This window comes from Choloepus didactylus, chromosome 5 (assembly GCF_015220235.1).
Source record: "Choloepus didactylus isolate mChoDid1 chromosome 5, mChoDid1.pri, whole genome shotgun sequence".
Classification (NCBI taxonomy): Eukaryota; Metazoa; Chordata; class Mammalia; order Pilosa; family Megalonychidae; genus Choloepus; species Choloepus didactylus.
The window spans coordinates 2153869-2174407 of NC_051311.1; the positions used below are offsets into that span (position 1 = coordinate 2153869).

General features: G+C 39.6%; 1 protein-coding gene across 1 annotated transcript in view; it reads left to right on the plus strand.

Annotated features, from left to right (window-relative positions):
- The window catches only part of STAM (signal transducing adaptor molecule), an 88211-nt gene that overhangs the window by 45281 nt on the left and 22391 nt on the right, over positions 1-20539 (plus strand). Inside the window, exons 3-5 of the mRNA XM_037837660.1 lie at positions 19023-19098; positions 19198-19293; positions 19634-19780. Coding sequence (XP_037693588.1) covers positions 19023-19098; positions 19198-19293; positions 19634-19780 — 319 coding nt within the window. The remainder of the gene's footprint in view (positions 1-19022; positions 19099-19197; positions 19294-19633; positions 19781-20539) is intronic.

Here is a 20539-nt window from a genome sequence, read left to right on the forward strand (position 1 = left end):
GCTGTTGGTCCCTTTTGAGTGTGGTGTCCAGTCGTCTGGGCATTACTTATTAGAAAGACTGTTCTTTTCCCCATTAGATTGTCTTGGCACCCTTGTCAAGATCAATTGCCCATGAATGTGCTGGTTTATTTCAGGACTCTCATTCTGGTCCACTAATCTGTTTGTCTATCCTTAGGCCAGTATCACATAGTCCTGTTGACTGTAGTTTTGTAGGAAGTATTGAAATCAGAAAGTGAGTCTTCCAGTTTTCTTCTTCTTTTCCAGGTTGTTTTGGTGATGTCAGTCCATTTCATTTCTGTATGAATTTGAAGATCAGATTGCCAATTTCAGCAAAATTCCAGGTGTGATTTTGATAGGGATTACATTGAATCTGTAAATCAATTTGGCACTATTGCTGTCTTAACAATATTGCCTTCCATTCCTCGATCCCAGACGTCTTTCAATGATGTCTTGTAGTTTTCAGTGTATAGGAATTCTACTCCTTTTGTTCAATTTATTTGGGAGAATTTCATTATTTTTATGCTATTATAAATGCAATTGTTTTCTTAATTTCATGGTTGTTCCTTGCTAGTGTATAGAGGCATAACAGATTTTTCTGTATTGATCTTCTATCCTCCATCCATGCTGAATTCATTTATTAGCTCTAGTATTTTTTTTGTGTGTGTGAATTCCTTAGTATTTTCTACATACATATCATCTGTAAGGACAGATAGTTTTACTACTTTTACAATATAAATGCCTTTTATTTCTTTTTCCTGCCTAGTTGCTCTGGCTAGAGCTTCCAGTACAATGTTGAGTAAAGTTGGTGAGAGCAGATACATTGTCTGATTCGTGATCTTAGGGGGAAAACTTTGTCTTTCACCATGAAGTATGATGTTCACCGAGGGTTTTTGTAGATGCACTTTATTAGAGAGAAATTTCCTTCTATTCCTAGTTTTGTTGAATATTTCTATCATGAAAGATCATTAGTATTTGCAAAATGCTTTTTCTTTGTCTATTGAGATGATCATGTGGGCTTTGTCCTTTATTCTATTAGTATGGTGTATTACATTGACTGAATTTCATATGTTGAACTGATTGCATTCTTGGGATAAATCCCACTAGGTCATGTTATATGTTCCTGAATTTGGTTTGCTATTACTTTGTTGAGGATTTTTTCATCTATAATCATAAAGGATATTAACCTGTAGCTTTTTGTCTTGTAATGTCTTTGTCTAGTTTTGGTATTAGAATAATACTGACTTCATAGAATAAGTGGGAAGTGCCCCCTCCTCTTCTAATTTTTGGAAGAGTTGTAAGGGATTGATGTTAATTCTTTAAATATTTGATAGAATTCGCTGAATTCTGGTCTTTGGCTTTCTTTGTGGGAAGTATTTTTGATTACTAATTCAATGTCTTGTTATTTAGGTCTTTTCACATTTTTTCTTTCTTCTTGAGTCAGTTTCGGTCTTTCATATCATTGAAGTAATTTGTTCATTTTATCTAGTTTATCTAGTTATTGGCCTCCATTTGTTAATTGTAATCCCTTTTAACCCCCCCCCCCCTCCATAAGGTCAGTAGTAATGTCCTCTCTTCTGATTTCAATAATTTGAGTTTTCTCTTTCTCTTAGTCTGGCTCAAGGTTTGTTGAGTTTGTTGATCTTTTTAAAGAACCAACTTCTGATTTTGTTTTCTCTATTTTTCTATTCATTTTCATTTATTTCATCTCTTATCTTTATTATAGCATTTCTTCTGCTTGTTTTGCATTTGGCTTGTTCTCCTTTTTCCAGTTTTTTAATATGGAAGCTTAGGATATTGATTTGAGATCTTTATTTAATATGGGCATTTACTGGTGTTATTTCCCTTTAAGTACTGCTTTTGCTGCATCCTATGAATTTTGGTATGTTGTGTTTTTGTTTTTCCTTCTGTTATTGATTTCTAATTTCATTCCATTTTGATCATAGAGTATAATTTGTTTGATTTCAGTCCTTTTAAATTTATAGAGGTTTGACTTATGGCCTAAAATGTGGTCTGTCCTGGAGAATGTTCTGTGTGCATTTGAGAAGAATAGATGCATTCTGCAATTATTAGTTGAAGTGTTATATAGATGTTGAGAATGTTTTATAGAAGGTATTAAAGGATATATATTTCATTTCAATCTGATGAATTAATATTTTGAGGTTATGTTCCTTTGACTTATATAAAGAGCTCCCAGCTTATGTTATCTTAATTCATTGAAAGGTACTTCCTTTTTAGGTTCATACTGTTATTTAGTTTCATTTATATGGCTTGGATCCTGTTTGTGCTGGTTACTATATGATCATGGGCAAGGAACTGAACTTCTGTGAGATTCAGTTTACCGTGATTGCTTTGAACAGTGAACAGGTGTCTTGTTCATCATGTAAATTACTTAAATAGGAATCTAGCACATAGATATTTTGTAAATTGAAATTATTTTCTGTTTTTATTGTTAGTTATATATCAGATATTATAAATTCCAATGAATTGCAAGTTTGCCTCACTCATGGCCTGCCATTTAAAAAATCTGTTTTACTGAGGTGTGATGTATCCAAAATAAAATTACTTCTTATAAGTCTACATTTGATAGGTCAATGAGTTTTGACAAATACTTAAACCTGTGAAGGCACTATCCCAATTGAGACAGAGACCATTTAAGTACTCCAAAGATTTTCCCCTCCCTAGAGAACTACTGGTCTGCTTTTTCTTATTATAGATTAAGTTTTCCTGTTTTAGAATTTCAAAATGAATGGAATCATGTATCTGCTCTTTTGGGTCTAACACTGGAAATGTTTTTGACATTGTTTTAGTTTCCTGAGCTGCTCAAGCAAGACCCATGCAATGGGTTAGCTTAACCAATGGGGATATATTTGCTCATGGTTTTGAGGCCAAGAAAATGTCTAAATCTAGGCATCATCTAGGAGATGCTTTCTCCCCAAAGACTATGGGTAAATATAAATGTCAGTATTATTGTATTTTTGGTTTGTAACTCCACTTTTTACTTCTTACAGGATCTAAAAGACAAATGATAAAGTGTAACGACAAATCAGTAGTTTCGGGCTCGTAATATATAAACGTGATTTGTGACAAGAACTGCATAAGAGTGGGTTAAGTAAGGAGGAGTTTAGGAACATAGTTTGTGTGTACTGTTACAGTTAAGGTGGTATCAAAGCAGACACAATTGTTATATATTTAGAAGGTTAAATTTCAGCCCTATGATAACTACAAAGAAAATATTGGAGAATATACAAGCTCATAGAGACAGAAATTAGAATACAGGTTGCTGGGGTGGGGGCCTGGGGTCGGTGTGCAGCAGGAGCGGGGAGTAAATGCATAATGAGTGTAGGGGTTTCTGTTAAGGGAGATGGGGAAGTTTTAGTAAAAAAGGTGGTGAAGTTACTGCAGTATTGTGAAAGTCATTAACCCCACTGTGTTCTAGTTTGCCAGTGCTGCCAGAATGCAAAACACCAGAAATGGATTGACCTTTATAAAGGGGTTTATTTGGTTACACAGTTACAGTCTTAAGGCCGTAAAGTGTCCAAGGGAATGCATCAACAACAGGTACCTTCACTGGGGGATGGCCAATTGTGTCCGGAAAACCTCTGTTAGCTGGGAAGGCACGTGGCTGGTGTCTGCTCCACAGTTCAGCTTTCAAAATGGCTTTCTCCCCAGGACGTTCCTCCCTAGGCTTCAGCTCCTCAAAAGTGTCACTTGTAGTTGCTCTTGGGGCATTTGTCCTCTCTTAGCTTCTCCGGAGCGAAAGTCTGCTTTCAAAGGCCGTCTCCAAAATGTCTCTGTGAACAGAAGCTCTTCTCTCAGTTCCAGTGCATTCTTCAAAGTGTCCCTCATGGCTGTAGCAAGCTCGCTCCTTCTGTCTGAGCTTATATAGTGCTCCAGTAATCAAGGACCATGCTGAATGGGCGGGGCCACGCCTCCACGGAAATTATCCAATTAGAATCATCACCCACAGTTGGGTGGAGCGCGTTTCCATGGAAACACCCTAATCCGAACGTTCCAACTTAATCCCCACTATTATGTCTGCCCCACAAGATTGCATCAAAGAATATGGCTTTTTCTGTGGGACATAATACATTCAAACCGACACACACTGAGTGGTATACTTGGGAGGGGGTGAGGTGGGAAAGTTTATGTTGTATATATGTTCCCACAATTTCAAAAAAAGAGCAACTAAAGAGACAGTGACAGCTAAATGCAGTACATGATCCTGGATGGGATCTGACGGGAGGAAAAAAGGTTCAAAGGGACATTATTGGGACATATGAAAAAGTTGGAATATAGACTGTAAACTTTATCTCCATCCTAAATTTCTTAAACTTGATAACGGCACTTAAGGTGGTTACATAAGTGAGTATCCTTGTTCCTAGAAATGTACATGGAAGTATTAAGTGTTCGAAGAGCATTATGTATACAACCTATACTCCAGTGTTCAGAAAATGGATAGCTGGGGGCGGGGGAGAGGGAGAGAGGGAGAGAGGGAGAATGAGAGAGAGAGAATGATATGGCAAATGTGGCAAAATGTTAAAATTGAACCTTAGGTACCTGGAGTTGGGGGGGAGGGTTCTATGTATGGGGTATATTATTATTGTAACTGTCCTATAAATGCGAAAGTATTTCAAAATAAATAGTTAAACAATGAAAAGGAAAAAAAACCCTCTCTGATCAAAAGGCACATTGGCAGAATGGATAAAAAAGCATGACCCAACTATGTGTGTCTGCAGGAGACTCACCTTGAAGTCAAAGATACAGGTAGGTTGATGATGAAAGCTAACATCTTACTTAATTGTGAAAGACTGAAAGCTTTTCCTCTAAGATCAGGAACAAGACAAGGATGCCCACTGTCATCACTGTTATTCAGCATTATACTAGGAGTTCTTGCCAGAGCATTTAGGCAAGGAAAAGAAATAAAAGGCATCCAAACTGGAAAGGAAGGAATGAAAATTTCCCTATTTGCACATGATATGATCCTGTGTACAGAAAGCACTGAGAAATCCACAACAAAGCTCTTAGTGCTAATAAATGAATTCAGCAAATTGGCAGGGAACAAGATCGGCACCCAAATATTAGTAGTATTTCTATACACAAGGAGTGAACAACTGGAAAAAGAAATCAAGAAATTCCATTCACAATAGCAACTGAAAGAATCAAATATCTAGGAATAAATCTATCCAAAATGTAAAGGACTTGTACACAGAAAACTACAAAACATTGCTAAAAGAAATTAAAGAAGACCTAAATATATGGAAGGATATTCCATGTTCATGGATCATTAAGATGTCAGTGCTACCCAAAGCAATTTATAGATTCAGTGCAATCCCATTCAAAAATTCCAGCAACCTTCTTTACAAAACTCAAAAAGCCAGTCATCAAATTTATATGGAAGGGCAAGGGATCCCAAATCACTAAAGCCACCTTGAGCAGGAAGAATGAATTTGGAGGACTCACACTTCCTGATCTTAAAACTTATTGCAGAGTCACAGTAAACAAAACAGTATGGTACTTGCCAAAGTACAGACATATAGACTAATAGTATAGAATTGAGAGCTCAGAGATCAACCCTTACATTTATGGCCAGCTGATTTTTGACAAGGCAGCAAAGACTACTCAATTGGAAAAGAATAATGTCTTCAACAAATGGTGCTGGGAAAACTGGATCTGCATTTACAAGAAAAAAAAGAGAAAAGAAGGAAGATCCTTACCTCACACATCATATACCGAAATCAATTCAAAATGGATCAAAGACCTTGCTATAAGTCCTAGAACTATCAGCCTCCTAGAAGAAAACACAGGGAATCATCTGTAGGACCTTGTGTTAAGCAGTGGTTCTTAGATTTTACACCCAAAGCACAAGCAACAAAAGAAAAAATATTGATAAATGGGACCTCATCAAAATCAAAAACTTTTGTTCCTTAAAGGATATTATCATGAAAGTAAAATGACAACCTACATAACAGGAGAAAATATTTGGAAACCACATATCTGACAAAGGATTAATAACCAGTATATGTAAAGAAATCCCTCAACTTAATAACAAAAAGATAAAAACTAACTTAAAAATGAGCAGACAACTTGAACAGACGTCTCTCCTAAGAAGATATACAGATGGCCAGAAAGTACATCAGATGATGCTCAACATCATTAGCCATTGAGGGAAAGCCAAATAAAAAATAGAATGAGATACCATTTTACATCCATTAGAATGGCTGCTATTTAAAAAAAAGAAAAGAAAAAACTGAAAATAAGCAATTGGAGAGGATGTGGAAAAATAGGAACACTCATTTATTGAGGGTGGCAGTGTAAAATGGTTCAGCTGCTGTGGAATACAGCTGGGCAATTCCTCAGAAAGCTAAGTATAGAACTACCATGTGACTTCGCAATCCTACTGCGAAGTATATACCCAAAAGTATTGAAAGCAGGTGCTCGAACAGATATTTGCACACTGATGTTCATAGTGGCATTATTCACAGTTGCCAAAGGATGAAAGCAACCCATGTGTCCATCATCCAGTGAATGGATAAATAAAATGTGATATGTATGTGCAATGGAATATTATTCAGCCATAAAAAAGAATGAAGTCCTGATACATGCCACTACATGGATGAACCTTGAAATCATGTTGCGTGAAATAAGTGAGATGTAAACGATAGATATGATTCCACCTTATTAAATAATTAGAATATGCAGATTCATAAAGACAGAAAGTAGACCAAGTACACAGTAAGTCAATGTATAATGGGTATAGGGTTTCTCTTTGGGGTGATGGGAAATTTCTGGTAATGGATGGTGGTGAGGGTGGCATCAACATTGTGAATGTCCTTAATCCCACTGAATGGTGAGCTTGGGATTGGTTGAGATGGGAAAGTTCATGTTGTATATATGTTTCCACAATTAATAGAAGAGGAAGAAGGGGGAAGAGGGGGAGGGGGAGCTTCCACTGAAGTAGGAAAAACTGGAATGTGAGCTTTAAATCAAAGTTAAATTTCTTTAACTTGATAACTACCTAAGGTGGTTATATAAGTGAATACCCTTGTTCTTAGAAAATGTGCTTTGGGGCATTATGTGTCCAAGGGGCATGATGTACGCAACCTACTCTCAGATATTCCTAAAATTGGTAGACAAATAGACAGACGGACAGATAGAATGATATGGCAAATGTGGCAAAATGTTGAAATTGGTGGATCTGAGTATCTGGGGAGAGTTCTCTTTATGGGTTTTGTATTATTTTGTAATGGTCCTGTAACTTTGAAAGTATTTCAAAATAAAGAGTTTAAAGAAAAAAGTCAGAAGAGCTTTGGTAGTCTCCAGAACAAGGGATACTAATAGGATTATTACATAATGATGAAAGGGCCAATTCTCCAAGAAACATAGCGATTCTAAAAGTGTATGAACATAGCAGAAAAACTTGAAAATATGTAAAAGAAAACACTAGCTGAACCAAATGAAAAACAGATGAATCTGTTGGAAACTTCAACACACTGCTAAATTTGGTTGTAAAAAGCATAAATATAGAAGACCTGAATGATAATATCATTGTAGTTGACCTTACTAACATTATAAAACACTCCACCCAACCACAGTAGAATTCATGTTTTTTTCCCAAGTTTACGTGGATTATTCATCAAGATTGACCTTGTTCCAGGCCAAAAACCAAATGTCAACAAAATTCTCAAGTATTGAAATCATACAAAGTATATTCCTTGACCACAGTACACAAACTACAGATTTATAACAGAAAGAGGGAAATCCTCAAACACTTGGAAATCAAACACATATTTAAGTAGGGTATACTCATTTTATTGCACTTAACTTTATTGCATATCACAAATACTGCGTTTTTTACAAATTGAATTTTTGTGGCAACCCTGTGTCTAGCAAATCTATTGGTGCCGTATTTCTACGTCCTCACTTCACGTCTGTATTAATTTTAATTTAGATGTACATTGATTTTTTAGACATAATGCTATTCCATACTTAATAGATTATAGTTTAGTGAAAACATAACTTTTTTATGCACTGGCAAGGAAAAAACTCATGTGACTTGCTTTATTGTGATGGTCTACAACTGAACCTGCAGTATCTCTGAGGTATGCCTTTAACACATACCTTGGGCCAAAAGAAATCCCCAGAACATAATTTCACTTAAAGTGAAAATGAAAACAAATTATCAAAACTTGTGAGATGTTGCTAAAGCAGTGCTTACAACAAAATTTATGGATTAAATTGCTTATATTAGAAAAGAAGAAGTATAAAATTAATGATCTAAGCTTCCACCTTAAAAGCTAGAAGAAGAAAGGTTAAAAAAGAGTAAGTAGAAAAAAGGAAATAAGAAGTAGATATCTACCAAATAAAAAGTAGACAAATGGGGGGAAAAAAAACCAACCATGAAATAAAAAACCTATTCTTTGATGGATAATTGATGGCTCTATCTAGAGAGAGGGAGAACACAAATTATAATGTCAAGAATGAGAAAGATATTAAAATAACATGAAAACATTATAAGCAATTTTATGCTAATAAATTTGACAACTTAAGAAAAATGGGCAAATACATTGAGAGACACCCAAAAAAATACTTAAGAATAGAAAACCTCAATAAACTTATGTGAATTTTAGAAAACGCTCCGCAAAGAAAACCCAGGCCCAGATAAGTCTCACTGGTCAACAAATATTTAAGGAAGAAATAATATCAGTCCTGTACCCCTAAGTGTTCTCCTAGAAGAAATAAAAACATATGTCCATATAAAGACTTCTGCCATGTACATGAACATTCACAGCAGCTCTATTCTTTTTTTATCTGCAAATTTTATTGATATATACTCATGTGCTGTATATTCCATCCAAAGTATACAATCCGTGTCTCACAGTGGCATGACTTGCTTGTGCAATCATCATCACACTCAGTTTTAGACCATTTTCATTTTCCAAAAAGAAAATTATTAGACATAAAGAAAACCCCCAACACCCCAGATCCCTTATCTCCCCCATAATTGACCCCTAACATCTGCATGGCACACCTGCAGCCATTGATGAAAGAACATTAAAGTATTACTGTTAACCGTAGTCCATAGCCTGCAACAGGTAATTTTTTCCCCATAAACCACTCTATTATTAATTCTTTGTACAGGTGCCATACATTCGTAGTAGTTCATGCAAGAACTTATTTATATTTGTAGTGTTAATCAGTTACATACATGATTCTAAACAACCCCTTTCAACCAAATTCACTCTTAATTCTAATAACAAATTACCCTTACCTCCATCCGTGTCCAAACATTTGAGTTCAGCCTTGTTAAAAACTCTGTATGTGTTAGGCAACCACTCCCCTTTCTCTACCTTCTGTCTGTCTCTAGGTACCTTATGTTCTATGTTTTAAGACCCCAAGTTTACATGTTACAGTTAGTTCATATTAGTGAAATCATACAATATCTGTCCTTTTGCATCTGACTTATTTCACTCATATGTCATTTATTTTATCCTCAAAGTTCATCCAGGTTTTCTCTTGCTTCAGGACACATTCCTTCTTATTGCCGCACAATATTCCATTTTATGTATATACCACATTTTTATTATCCACTCATCTGTTAATAAACACTTGGATTGTTTCCATCTATTGGCTTTTGTGAATAATGCCGCTATGAACACTGGTGTGCAAATGTCTGTTCATGTCTCTGCTTTCGGATCTTCTGGGTATATACTGAGTAGCAGAATTGCTTGGTCATAAGGCATCTCAATATTTAGTTTTCTGAGGGAACGCTAAACTGCCTTCCACAGTGGTTGTACCGTTATACATTCCTACCAGGAGTGGATAAGAATTCCTATCTACACATATTCTCCAACATTTGTGATTTCCTGTTTAATATTAAGCGGCCATTTTTATAGGTGTGAGATGATATCTCACTGTGGCTTTGATTTGCATTTCCCTAATAGCTAGTGAAGAAGGACGCTTTTTCATGTTTCCTTGTAGTCTGTTCTATTTACTCTCTGGAAAAATGTCTATTCATTTCTTTTGCCCGTTTTATAATTGGGTTGTTTTACATTTTATTGTTGAGTTGCAGGATTTCTTTATATATACCGGATATCAAACCCTTATCAGATATATGGTTACCAAACATTCTCCTCCCTTGAGTTGGCTGCCTCTTCACCTTTTTGACAAAGTCCTTTGAAGCACAAAAGTGTTCAATCTTGAGGAGTTTCCATTTATCTATTTTTTCTTTTGTTGCTTGTGCTTTGGGTGTAAGGTATAAGAAACTACCTCCTACTAGGTCTTGAAGATGTTTCCATATATTTTCTTATAGGAGTTTTATGGTACTGACTCTTACATTTAGATCTTTGATCCACTTTGAGTTAATTTTTGTATAGGGTGTGAGGTAGGGGTCCTCTTTCATTCCTTTGGATATGGTTATCCATTTGCCGTAGCACCATTTATTGAAGAGACTGTTCTGTCCCAGCTCAGTGGATTTAGGGGCTTTGTTAAAAAATCAGTTGGCCATAGATGTTGGGTCTATGTCTGAACTCTCAATTCATTTCCTTTGATCAATATGTCTGTCTTTGTGCAAGTACCATGCTGTTTTGACCACTGTGGCTTTATAGTAATCTTTAGTCAGGAAATGTAAGTCCTCCCACTTCATTCTTTTTTTAGAATGCTTTTTTGCTATTTGAGCTCCCTTTCTCTTCCAAATAAATTTGATAATTAACTTTTCCAATTCTACAAAGTAGGTTTTTGAAATTTTAATTGGTATTGTGTTTAATCTGTAGATCAATTTAGATAGAAGTGATATTGTAATGACATTTAGCCTTCCTATCTGTGAACATTGAATGTCTTTCCGTCTATTTAGGTCTTCTATGATTTCCTTTTGCAGTGTTTTGTAGTTTTCTTTGTACAGGTTCTTTATATCCTTGGTTAATTTTGTTCCTAGATACTTGATTCTTTTAGTTGTTATTGTGAACGAAATTGTTTTCTTAATTGCCTCAGGTGGGCCATTAATAGTATGTAGAAACACTACTGATTTTTGCGTGTTAATTTTGTATCCTGCCACTTGGCTGAATTTATTAGCTCAAGTAGCTTTGTCGTAGATTTCTCGGGATTTTCCAAATATAGGATCATGTCATCCGCAAATAGTGAAGAGTTTTACTTCTTCCTTTCCAAATTTGGATGCTTTTTATTTCTTTGTCTTGTCTGATTGTTCTGGCTCGAACTTCTAGCACGGTGTAGAGTAACAGTGGTCCCAGTGGGCATCCTTGTGTTGTTCCCTTAGGGGGAAGGCTTTCAGTCCCTCACCATTGATGCTAGCTGTGGGGTTTTCATATATGTCCTTTATCATATTGAGGAAGTTTCCCCAGATTCCTACCTTTTGAAGTGTTTTTATCAAGAAAGGATACTGAATTTTATTGAATGCCTTTTCTGTATCAGTCGAGATGATCATGTGATTTCTCTCTTTCAGTTTGTTAATGTGTTCTATTTGATTGCTTTTCTTGAGTTGAATCACTTTTGTATGCCTGGAATATAACCCACTTTGTCGTGGTGTATAATTCTTTTAATGTGCCATTGGATTTGGTTTGCAAGTATTTTGTTGAGAATTTTTGCATCTGTATTTATTGCTGACAGGGCAACGCAGGGATGAGACACGGACACAAAGCCAAGAATTAAGGGAGCAGGGGGCCCACTTGCATCTCGTGCTACGTGGACGACAATGCAGCCTTGCTCCAGCTATTTATTTCAGAAGATCAGATGTATATGCTAAAGGTGCTCAGGTGGGGGAGAGCCCATCAGGTGTATCCAATCTAGGTTTAAGATAATGGTAGTCACAAGACATGCCTCTTTACAGGGCGGGCCTGCATGGCATTCCGTGCAGGCCTGCGGCTCAGTATTCCAAGTTGCCACCCTAAATATGCCTCAGGCAACATGGAAAACTCAGTTTCCCGCATATCCCCCTTTTTATTTTAGCTGCTGGCCAGATCTCTGTCTGCCACTTGGGCTCCGATCTGAGCAGGGTGTGGGAAACAAAGTAGCCATGGGGGCAGGAGACCTCCCTTAAAAAGGGGTGAGGGTTCAGACCCTCACAAAGCTGGGGGGGTGAGGTTCTGTACCCCACCTCTGTTGGCCCCCAAGTTTTCTCCTGATGGCCCCTCTGCAACTGTGCCTGTCTTAGGTTGTTCCTTCCCTGAGGAATCTTACCCGTCTCTGGCTAACCAGCCATCCTCCAGGGCCATACAGGGTGATGTTTTGTCTCCTTGACAGCCTATGCCCCGTGGCCTCCATGCCCTACAATGGTTTGGATCCAGGCAGCCAAAATGAGGAGGGAAAACTGAACGAACTGTTGCCTTGTTGGAGCAATGGGGGGTTAGGAATATAAGCCCAATAGGTATAATTTTCAGAATGAGCACATGCCGGAGATGTAATTTCTTTATCTGCCCCCAAGTTGTATGTCGGGCTTCCCTAGTTCGGGGTGTTGGCCAGATCACTGTTGTCTTCAGTGTCAGACCCTGGAACTGCATCACTGGTGGCTCGACGTCCCATAGGAATTCTCTTTTCTTTGCTGGGTTCATGGTATGGCTTCAGTCGTCGGGCCGGTATCCAAAGTGGTGCTCATTAGTCACCTGGGGAAACACAAGCATAACCTCTTCCCCATGTTAATAAAGTACCCATTGTCCATTCATTAGTAATGATTATCCACCTGCCCGACATAGTCAGCTAGAGCAATTTGCCAAGCTAGATGTTGTTGCAAAATAACTGAGAGTTCTTTAGCAGTTATAGGGAGCACAATTAAATGAAGGTCAAAACCATTGAGTTGTTTTGCCTTTTTTTCTGGCTTGAGCAACTAAAGTAGCTAAGAGATCTAGATAAGGGGAAATGGATTTTACAGAAGAATTGGGCAAGAAGATCCATTCTACAAGCTTATCATTTTGCAAAAGCAAGCCTGTGGGGGATTTGGGAGTGGAAAAGATAAGTAGAGATAAAGGTTGTGTAGGATCAACACGGGATATCTGAGCTTGTCGAACTTTAGCTTCCACTAATTGTAATTCCTTCTCTGCAGCTGAAGTTAAAGATCTAGGGCTGTTTAATTTAGAATCTCCACAAAGGAGAGAAAATAGGTTTGAGAGCTCATAGTTAGCTATACCTACTTTGGGGCAAAGCCAATTAATATCCCCTAGTAGTTTTTGTAAATCATTTAAGGTGGTAACAGCATCTCTGTGGAGTTGTACCTTTTGAGGTTGAATTGTAAGTCTATTGATACTAGAACCCAAATACTGTACAGGTAAAGTACGTTGCACTTTGTCAGTAGCAATATGCAATCCTACATTCTGTAAAGCTTTTTGAACAGCATAGAACAAAGCTTTTACTTCAGTCTCCTGAGGTGCAGAGCACAAAATATCATCCATATAATGGATTATATAAGCTTTAGGAAAATTTAAATAGGCTGTAAAGCACGGTCGACATAATATTGACATATTGTAGGACTATTTAGCATACCTTGTGGTAAAACCTTCCACTGATATCGTTTAGAAGGGGTTTTATTGTTAAGGGAGAAAATAGTAAAAGCAAATTTTTCCTTATCTTGATCAGCTAAAGGGATGGAAAAGAAACAGTCTTTAATATCAATGACCACTAAAGCCCAGTTTTCAGGAATCATGCTAGGATTGGGGAGCCCAGGTTGTAAAGGTCCCATGGGCTGAATGACAGCATTAACACCTCTTAGGTCAGTTAACATTCTCCATTTTCCTGATTTTTTCTTTATTGGGAACACAGGAGAATTCCAAGGACTAAAAGACTCTTCGATATGTTGCAAGGACAATTGTTCTTGAACCAATTCATGTAAAGCCTCTAATTTTTCTTTTGTAAGCGGCCACTGCTCTACCCATACTGATTTTGTTGTCGTCCATACTAATGGGACAGGTTGGGAGGCGAATGAACAGCGGCCGCCACTAAAAAGGTTTATATCCTAAACCAAATTGGTCACATTTTGGTGAGACTTGGGTGGGTGAAGGGGTACCTTGCAAACGTGGGCCAAGCCCACGGCTAGGGGCATACCCCATATTTGCCATCATTTTGTGGCTTTGAATACTGTACACTCCACTAGGAGGAGGGATATGTGCAGTAGCACCCCATTGTTCAAGAAGGTCTCTGCCCCAAAGATTAAGAGGCAGAGCAGCCACATAAGGTTGTAAGGTGGCCTTCTGTCCCTCAGGGCCAAGGCAGGGCAAAATACGAACACTTTGCATAAGTCCCTGAGGGGAGCCTAGGCCCACAACAGTAATTCGCGCCTCTTGCAAAGGCCAGTGTCGGGGCCAATGTTGTTGACTAATAATAGAGACATCTGTGCCCATATCTGTAAGTCCAGTAAAGCTATGCCCATGAATTGTAAGGGTACACATAGGGCGCGGCTCCTGCAGAGCCTCTGTGAGAAAAATTCCTGCCTTTCCTGTGCTACCAAAACTTCCATTTTCCCCATTTTTAGAGGAGGAACCAACAGGTACATAAGGTAATAATAAGAGTTGAGCAATTTTTTCACCTTTATGGGCAGTCCATGGAATAGAAGAAGACATGACCACCTGAATTTCCCCAGTATAGTTAGAGTCAGTGACTCCAGTGTGTACACAGACATCCTTAAGATTGAGAGAACTGCGTCCAAGCAAAAGACCCACCGTCCCTTTAGGTAAGGGGCCATAATAGCCGGTGGGAACCTTAACAGGATTATTGGGGAGAAGACATACCTCAGCATTGGCAGCGAGGTCTACTGCTGCGCTCCCTTTCTGTGAGGGGCTGGGAGCTCGCCCCGATTGTCGTTTCCCGAAAGGGAGGTGCTGTCCTTATGAAAAGCAGATCGGCACTGGTTAGCCCAGTGTCGACCTTTTTGGCATTTTGGGCACATACCAGGCTGCTTTTGTGGAGATTTATTTTTAAAGTGACCGCATTCTTTTCTGGTATGACCCACTTTTCCACAGGAAAAGCATTTTCCTGTGAAACGAGAGCCAAATCTCAAATTAGCCATGGCTTGAGCCATCATTTCTGCTTTATAACCTTCAGTCCCAATATCTTGGCATAAACGAATATAGCCAGTAAGATCAGCTTTACCTTTAAATGGGGCATTGGCTCGTTGACAATCTTTATTAGCATTTTCATATGCTAGCAGCTGCAAAATAGTATCGGCAGCCTCTGAACTAGTAACCTGCTGGTGTATTGCCTCTTGGAGCCGGGCAATGAAATCTGGATCCGATTCTTTTGGCCCTTGTAAAACCTTTTGAAAGGATTGTGCAGCTTTACCCTTAGCTTCAATTTTGTTCCAAGCTTGCAAACAACGGCGAATCTGCTCGATTGCCTGATCATTATAAACAGACTGATTTTCAACAGTGGAATAAGCTCCTTGGCCCAGTAATTGATCTAAATTTATATTTACTTTCTGTTGCTGATTATGTGCAGCCTGTCGTTCTGCATGCTCAGTCCACCAAGTCCTAAATTGTAGATATTCTCCTGGGCTAAGGACTGTATGGGCTAATATGGTCCAATCTATGGGAATTAGACGAGAACCTTCAGCTAAACTTTGCAATATGCCAACTGAAAAAGGGGAATGAACCCCATGTGTTTGTACAGCTTTTTCAATTCTTTAAGAACTACAAATGGGACATGCTCATGGAAGTAAGTATAAACCCCATCAGGATAATTAGCGTCTTGTCCAGGAGGCACTTCCTCACGAACCGTAACAGGGAAGGCAACAGGACAACATATGGCCTCTACATCTCCTTGCCGCCTGGCTTCTGCCAGACCCTGCTGTGTGCCAGAGAGGCGGGCAGGTTTAACTGCCGGGGTACAGCTATGTGCAGGAAGGGGCGGCGGAGGAGGCGGGGGGCCATTCCTCCCAGCAAGGCGCAGAAGGAGGTTTGGGGCATTGACAAGAATAAAAAACTTGAGATTTTACTGGATCTTTTTTACCCTTATCATCATCAGAAAGAGGATTGGGACCAGTATTGTCATCAGACTCGTATTCTTCCTCATCATCGTCAGTTTTTAAAGTTTTAAGAACAGACTTAATTAAAGACCGTGTAGACCAAATAGTGACAGGTAAATCAACTCCTTGCATATGTTTTTGTTTCAATTCCTTACCTACCCGCTCCCAGTCATGCAGTTCAAGGGAGCCAAGGGTAGGGAACCAAGAGCAGTATTTTTCAATAACCCGTAGCAATTCTAAGATTTATGACTCCCCCACCTTGACACCGCTGGCCTGCAGCAGCTGCCGTAAGAGGGAAATACAGAAAACATATTTATTGTGTCCTTCAACATTACCCATTACCCTGCTTAAAATGCTTGGGGTCGTTCTACAAGGAACGCATACAAACACGGCCATTACCTCCACCCGAGTTCCAGCGCCGCTGTACCTCCTTCGTTCAAGCGATTCTTCTGTCAGGAACCAGGTCCGGTTCTTAAGCCCCACGTCGGGCGCCACTTATTGCTGACAGGGCAACGCAGGGATGAGACACGGACACAAAGCCAAGAATTAAGGGAGCAGGGGGCCCACTTGCATCTCGTGCTACGTGGACGACAATGCAGCCTTGCTCCAGCTATTTATTTCAGAAGATCAGATGTATATGCTAAAGGTGCTCAGGTGGGGGAGAGCCCATCAGGTGTATCCAATCTAGGTTTAAGATAATGGTAGTCACAAGACACGCCTCTTTACAGGGCGGGCCTGCATGGCATTCCCTGCAGGCCTGCGGCTCAGCATTCCAAGTCGCCACCCTAGATATGCCTCAGGCAACATGGAAGACTCAGTTTCCCACATGTATTCATTAGAGTGACTGGTCTGTAGTTCTCCTTTCTTGTAGTATCTTTATCAGGGTTTGGTATTAGAGTGATATTTGCTTCATAGAATGAGTGTTCCCATTTTTTTGTACTTGTTACCACTTATATCTTTGTACATTGTATATCTAAAAATGTAGACTTATCATACTTCTTATGTATTTGCATTTTAGCACCTTTAGGAAGTAAGAAGTGGAGTTAGATACCAAACAGTACAATACAATGATACTGGCATTTATCATTACCCAAATGGTTTTCCTCACCACAGATCTTCATTTCCTTACGCTGCTTTGACCCACCGTCTAATGTCGTTTCCTTTCAGTCTGTAGAACTCGCTTTAGCATTGCTAGTGGGGAAGATCTAGTGATTTTGTACTCCTTCAGCTTTTGTTTATCTGAGAAAAATTTCCCCTTTGTTTTTGAAAGAGAGAGATATAAAATTCTTGGCTGGCAGTTGTTTTCTTTCAGCACTTTAAGTATTTCAACCCACCGCTGCCTTGCCTCCAAGGGTTCTGATGAGAAATCGCTGCTCAATCTAATTGGGCCTCCCTTGTGCATAACACGTTGCTTTTCCCTTGCAGCTTTCAGAACTCTCTCCTTGTCCTTTGCATTTGATAGTGTGATCTGTATATGACAGGGTGTATTTTGCTTCATGGCTATCCTGTATGGTGTTCTCTGAGCTTCTTGGATGTGCTTATCCACGTCTTTTGCTAAGTTTGGGGCGTTTTCTGTCATTATTTCTTCAACTGTTCCTTCTGCGCCTTTCTCTGCTTCTTTCCCTTCTGAGACTCCCATGTTGTGTACGTTGGTGGGTGTGATGGTGTCCCATAGCTGTCCTAGGCTGCGTTCACTTGTTCAGTCATTGTTTTCCTGATGTCCTGTAGTTCTTTCTCTGTACTTTCCTTCATCTCCTTGAGCATTTTTAAGATCCTTTTTTTAGAGGCTTTGTTCAGTGTGTTCACATTCTTGTTTGTTGGTGTTTTCTGGATTTTTATCCTCTTCCTTTGAATGGGCCATCATTTCCTGATCTTTCTTTGTCTTGTACTCTTTTGTTTCAGTCTGTACATTTTAATATTTTAAAATGTTAACTCTGAAATTACTCTCTGGGGTGTCTATTTCTTGGTTTTGTAACCAGCTGGCGATAAGACAGAGATTTTCTTGAGCCTCAGCCCTCCTCTCAGGGAGGCCTGCCCAAGGTGAATGCAGTGTGCAGGGTTTTCCCTGTCTTTCTAGGCCTCTGTCTTGTCCTGGGATCTTGCTTGCTAGTTGTTTTGGGGTCCCCTGTTTACAGGAGCTTGGTTGTCCCCTCTATTTCCCAGGGACAGGCCTCGTCCCCCAGGTGTCTGCAGCCGTCAGGCCTTTGTCCCAGACTGTCCGTACACCTCTATAGTTTCTCACACTTCTTTTGTTGTCTCTGCTGCCTCTGCCTGGAGGGCACATTCTGGGAGGAGGGTCACTCCAGGAGGCTTTTCCCAATTCGGTCTCTCCCAGCCACAGTAGAGTCAGGGACACATGAAGGGGCACAGACCAGCTCCAAAGGGCCCTGTAGATGGTTTAGAAGAGCGCCAGAACTTCTCCAATGGCTTCCCAAGGCTGAGCCATCCTGGCCTGGCCAGCAGACGCAGCTGTCAGCTCGCTGTCCCCGCAGCCCTGAGAAGCGCCTTTAACTCTCCAGGGTCTCTGCCCCTGCCTGGGGAGGGCTGGAACGGTGGCTGCCCTCAGAGTCGGCACCCTGAGACCCGCATGCACTTGTCAAAAGCCATGGTCAGTGAGCGGGGAAGAGGCTTAGTACGGCCCTTTCTGTCACCAGCAGCGAGCCAGGGACTGGGCCCCGTGTGCCCTCCCATGTGAGTGGGGGTGGGCGCTGGAAGCTGCCCTGCCGAGAGAGCAATTTCCAGTTCCTACCGTGAGTTAGCAGCCTCTTCCTCCCGCTCTTCCCGGGATGCTGTACAGGGTTCTGGCCTCTGGAGTTTGAGGCGGTTCCTGCTGTTAAAACAGCTGTTTTGGTGGAAGGGCTGAGTCCTGGAGCTCCTGCTCCACCGCCTTCCCCGGAAGTCCTCTAATAGTGTACAGTTTTTAAGTTGTATCATTAATTAGTTAAACCCCTTCACTATGCCATTTTCTCCGTTTTGTAATGTGGTCTGCACTGCCTACAATGGTTAAGGAAGCAGTGGGCTGGGGGCACCGCTGACTGATGGTTGCATTTCTCATTCGTTTTAGACCTAAGGATTGTCTTCGGGCCGTCATGAGAAGGGTCAACCATAAAGACCCCCATGTCGCCATGCAAGCGCTGACGGTAAGGGTGTCCCTGCTGCACTCTTCCTAGAGTTGTCTCCCTCCACCGAGGCTTCTTGGCATTCGCTCTTCTCTCTAACTTCTGATTCTCTGCTTTCAGCTTCTGGGAGCGTGTGTATCAAACTGTGGCAAAATTTTTCATTTGGAAGTATGTTCTAGAGATTTTGCTAGTGAAGTAAGCAACGTTTTAAACAAGGTAAGGAGCATTATTTCCGGAAGTGAATTAAGGCAGTCTTTTTACTTCATGTATTTTATTGTCTAGTTCTGTGCATTTTGAATTGTGAAATAGTTTGCATATTATATTTACCCTTTCTAGTCCCTGTCTATCCACAGCATAAGTAAATGTTTTATCATTATCATAGTGTGAACATAAAATTAGTTTATTTCTGGCAGACAGCTATGCTTACTTCATTTCATATGTACAATCTGCTGCTGGGCTAATTTGGGATTCAGAAAGAGAGCTACAACACTTTCTCATTTTTATATTTAAATTATCTGTGTTAAGTCATCAGACTTACTTTTTTTCTATCCCTTAGGGTCATCCTAAAGTCTGTGAGAAATTGAAAGCTCTCATGGTTGAATGGACAGATGAGTTTAAGAACGACCCACAGCTGAGCCTGATCGCCGCCATGATCAAGAACCTGAGGGAGCAGGGGGTCTCCTTCCCGGCAGTCGGCTCCCAGGTGCGGTACGGGGTTGTGCGTGCGCCAAGGTTCGCTTCTCCAAAGTCGCCAAATCCAGGAGGTTTTTACTGCTGAAGAGGAAGTTTTTTTTTAAATGATAATCTTCCATTTGAACGGGACAGAAAAATATTACAATATAATATTAATAGGTTCCAAACTGTACTTTCCCATGGTTCCTCTGTAAATGGATTGCTTTAATGTTTGATTTAGGTTGGTTGTATTGCAGTTCTTAAATTTGTTTACAGTTTTAATAGTATAGACTATATTGCCTTATATATTAAGTCATATTGAAAGTCTTATAAAATGCTTTTAGTGCTATCATTTCATCTATAGAGAACTATAGCTCAAGAATTAGAAGAGTCTTAAAATTTAGGGGATGAGTTTAGAAGTTCTCTTGCTTAAGACGTAAAGGGGAAAAGAGAAGAGAAGCTCTTTTTTAAAAAAATTTTTCTCTAAATGTAATTTTATTGAGATATATTCACACACCATATAATCCATCCAAAGTAGACAACCAGTGGCTTACAGTATCATCACATCGTTGTGTATTCATCACCACAATCAATTTTAGAATATTTTCATTACTCTAGAAAAAAAATTTTTCAGTAAAAATATAAAAGAACACCCAGAACATCCCTACCCCTTATTTACCCCCCATTATTCATTTAATTCTTATCCACATTTTTCTCCTCATCTGTCCATACACTGGATAAAGGGAGTGTCGGTCACAAGGTTTTCACAATTACACAGTCACACCGTATA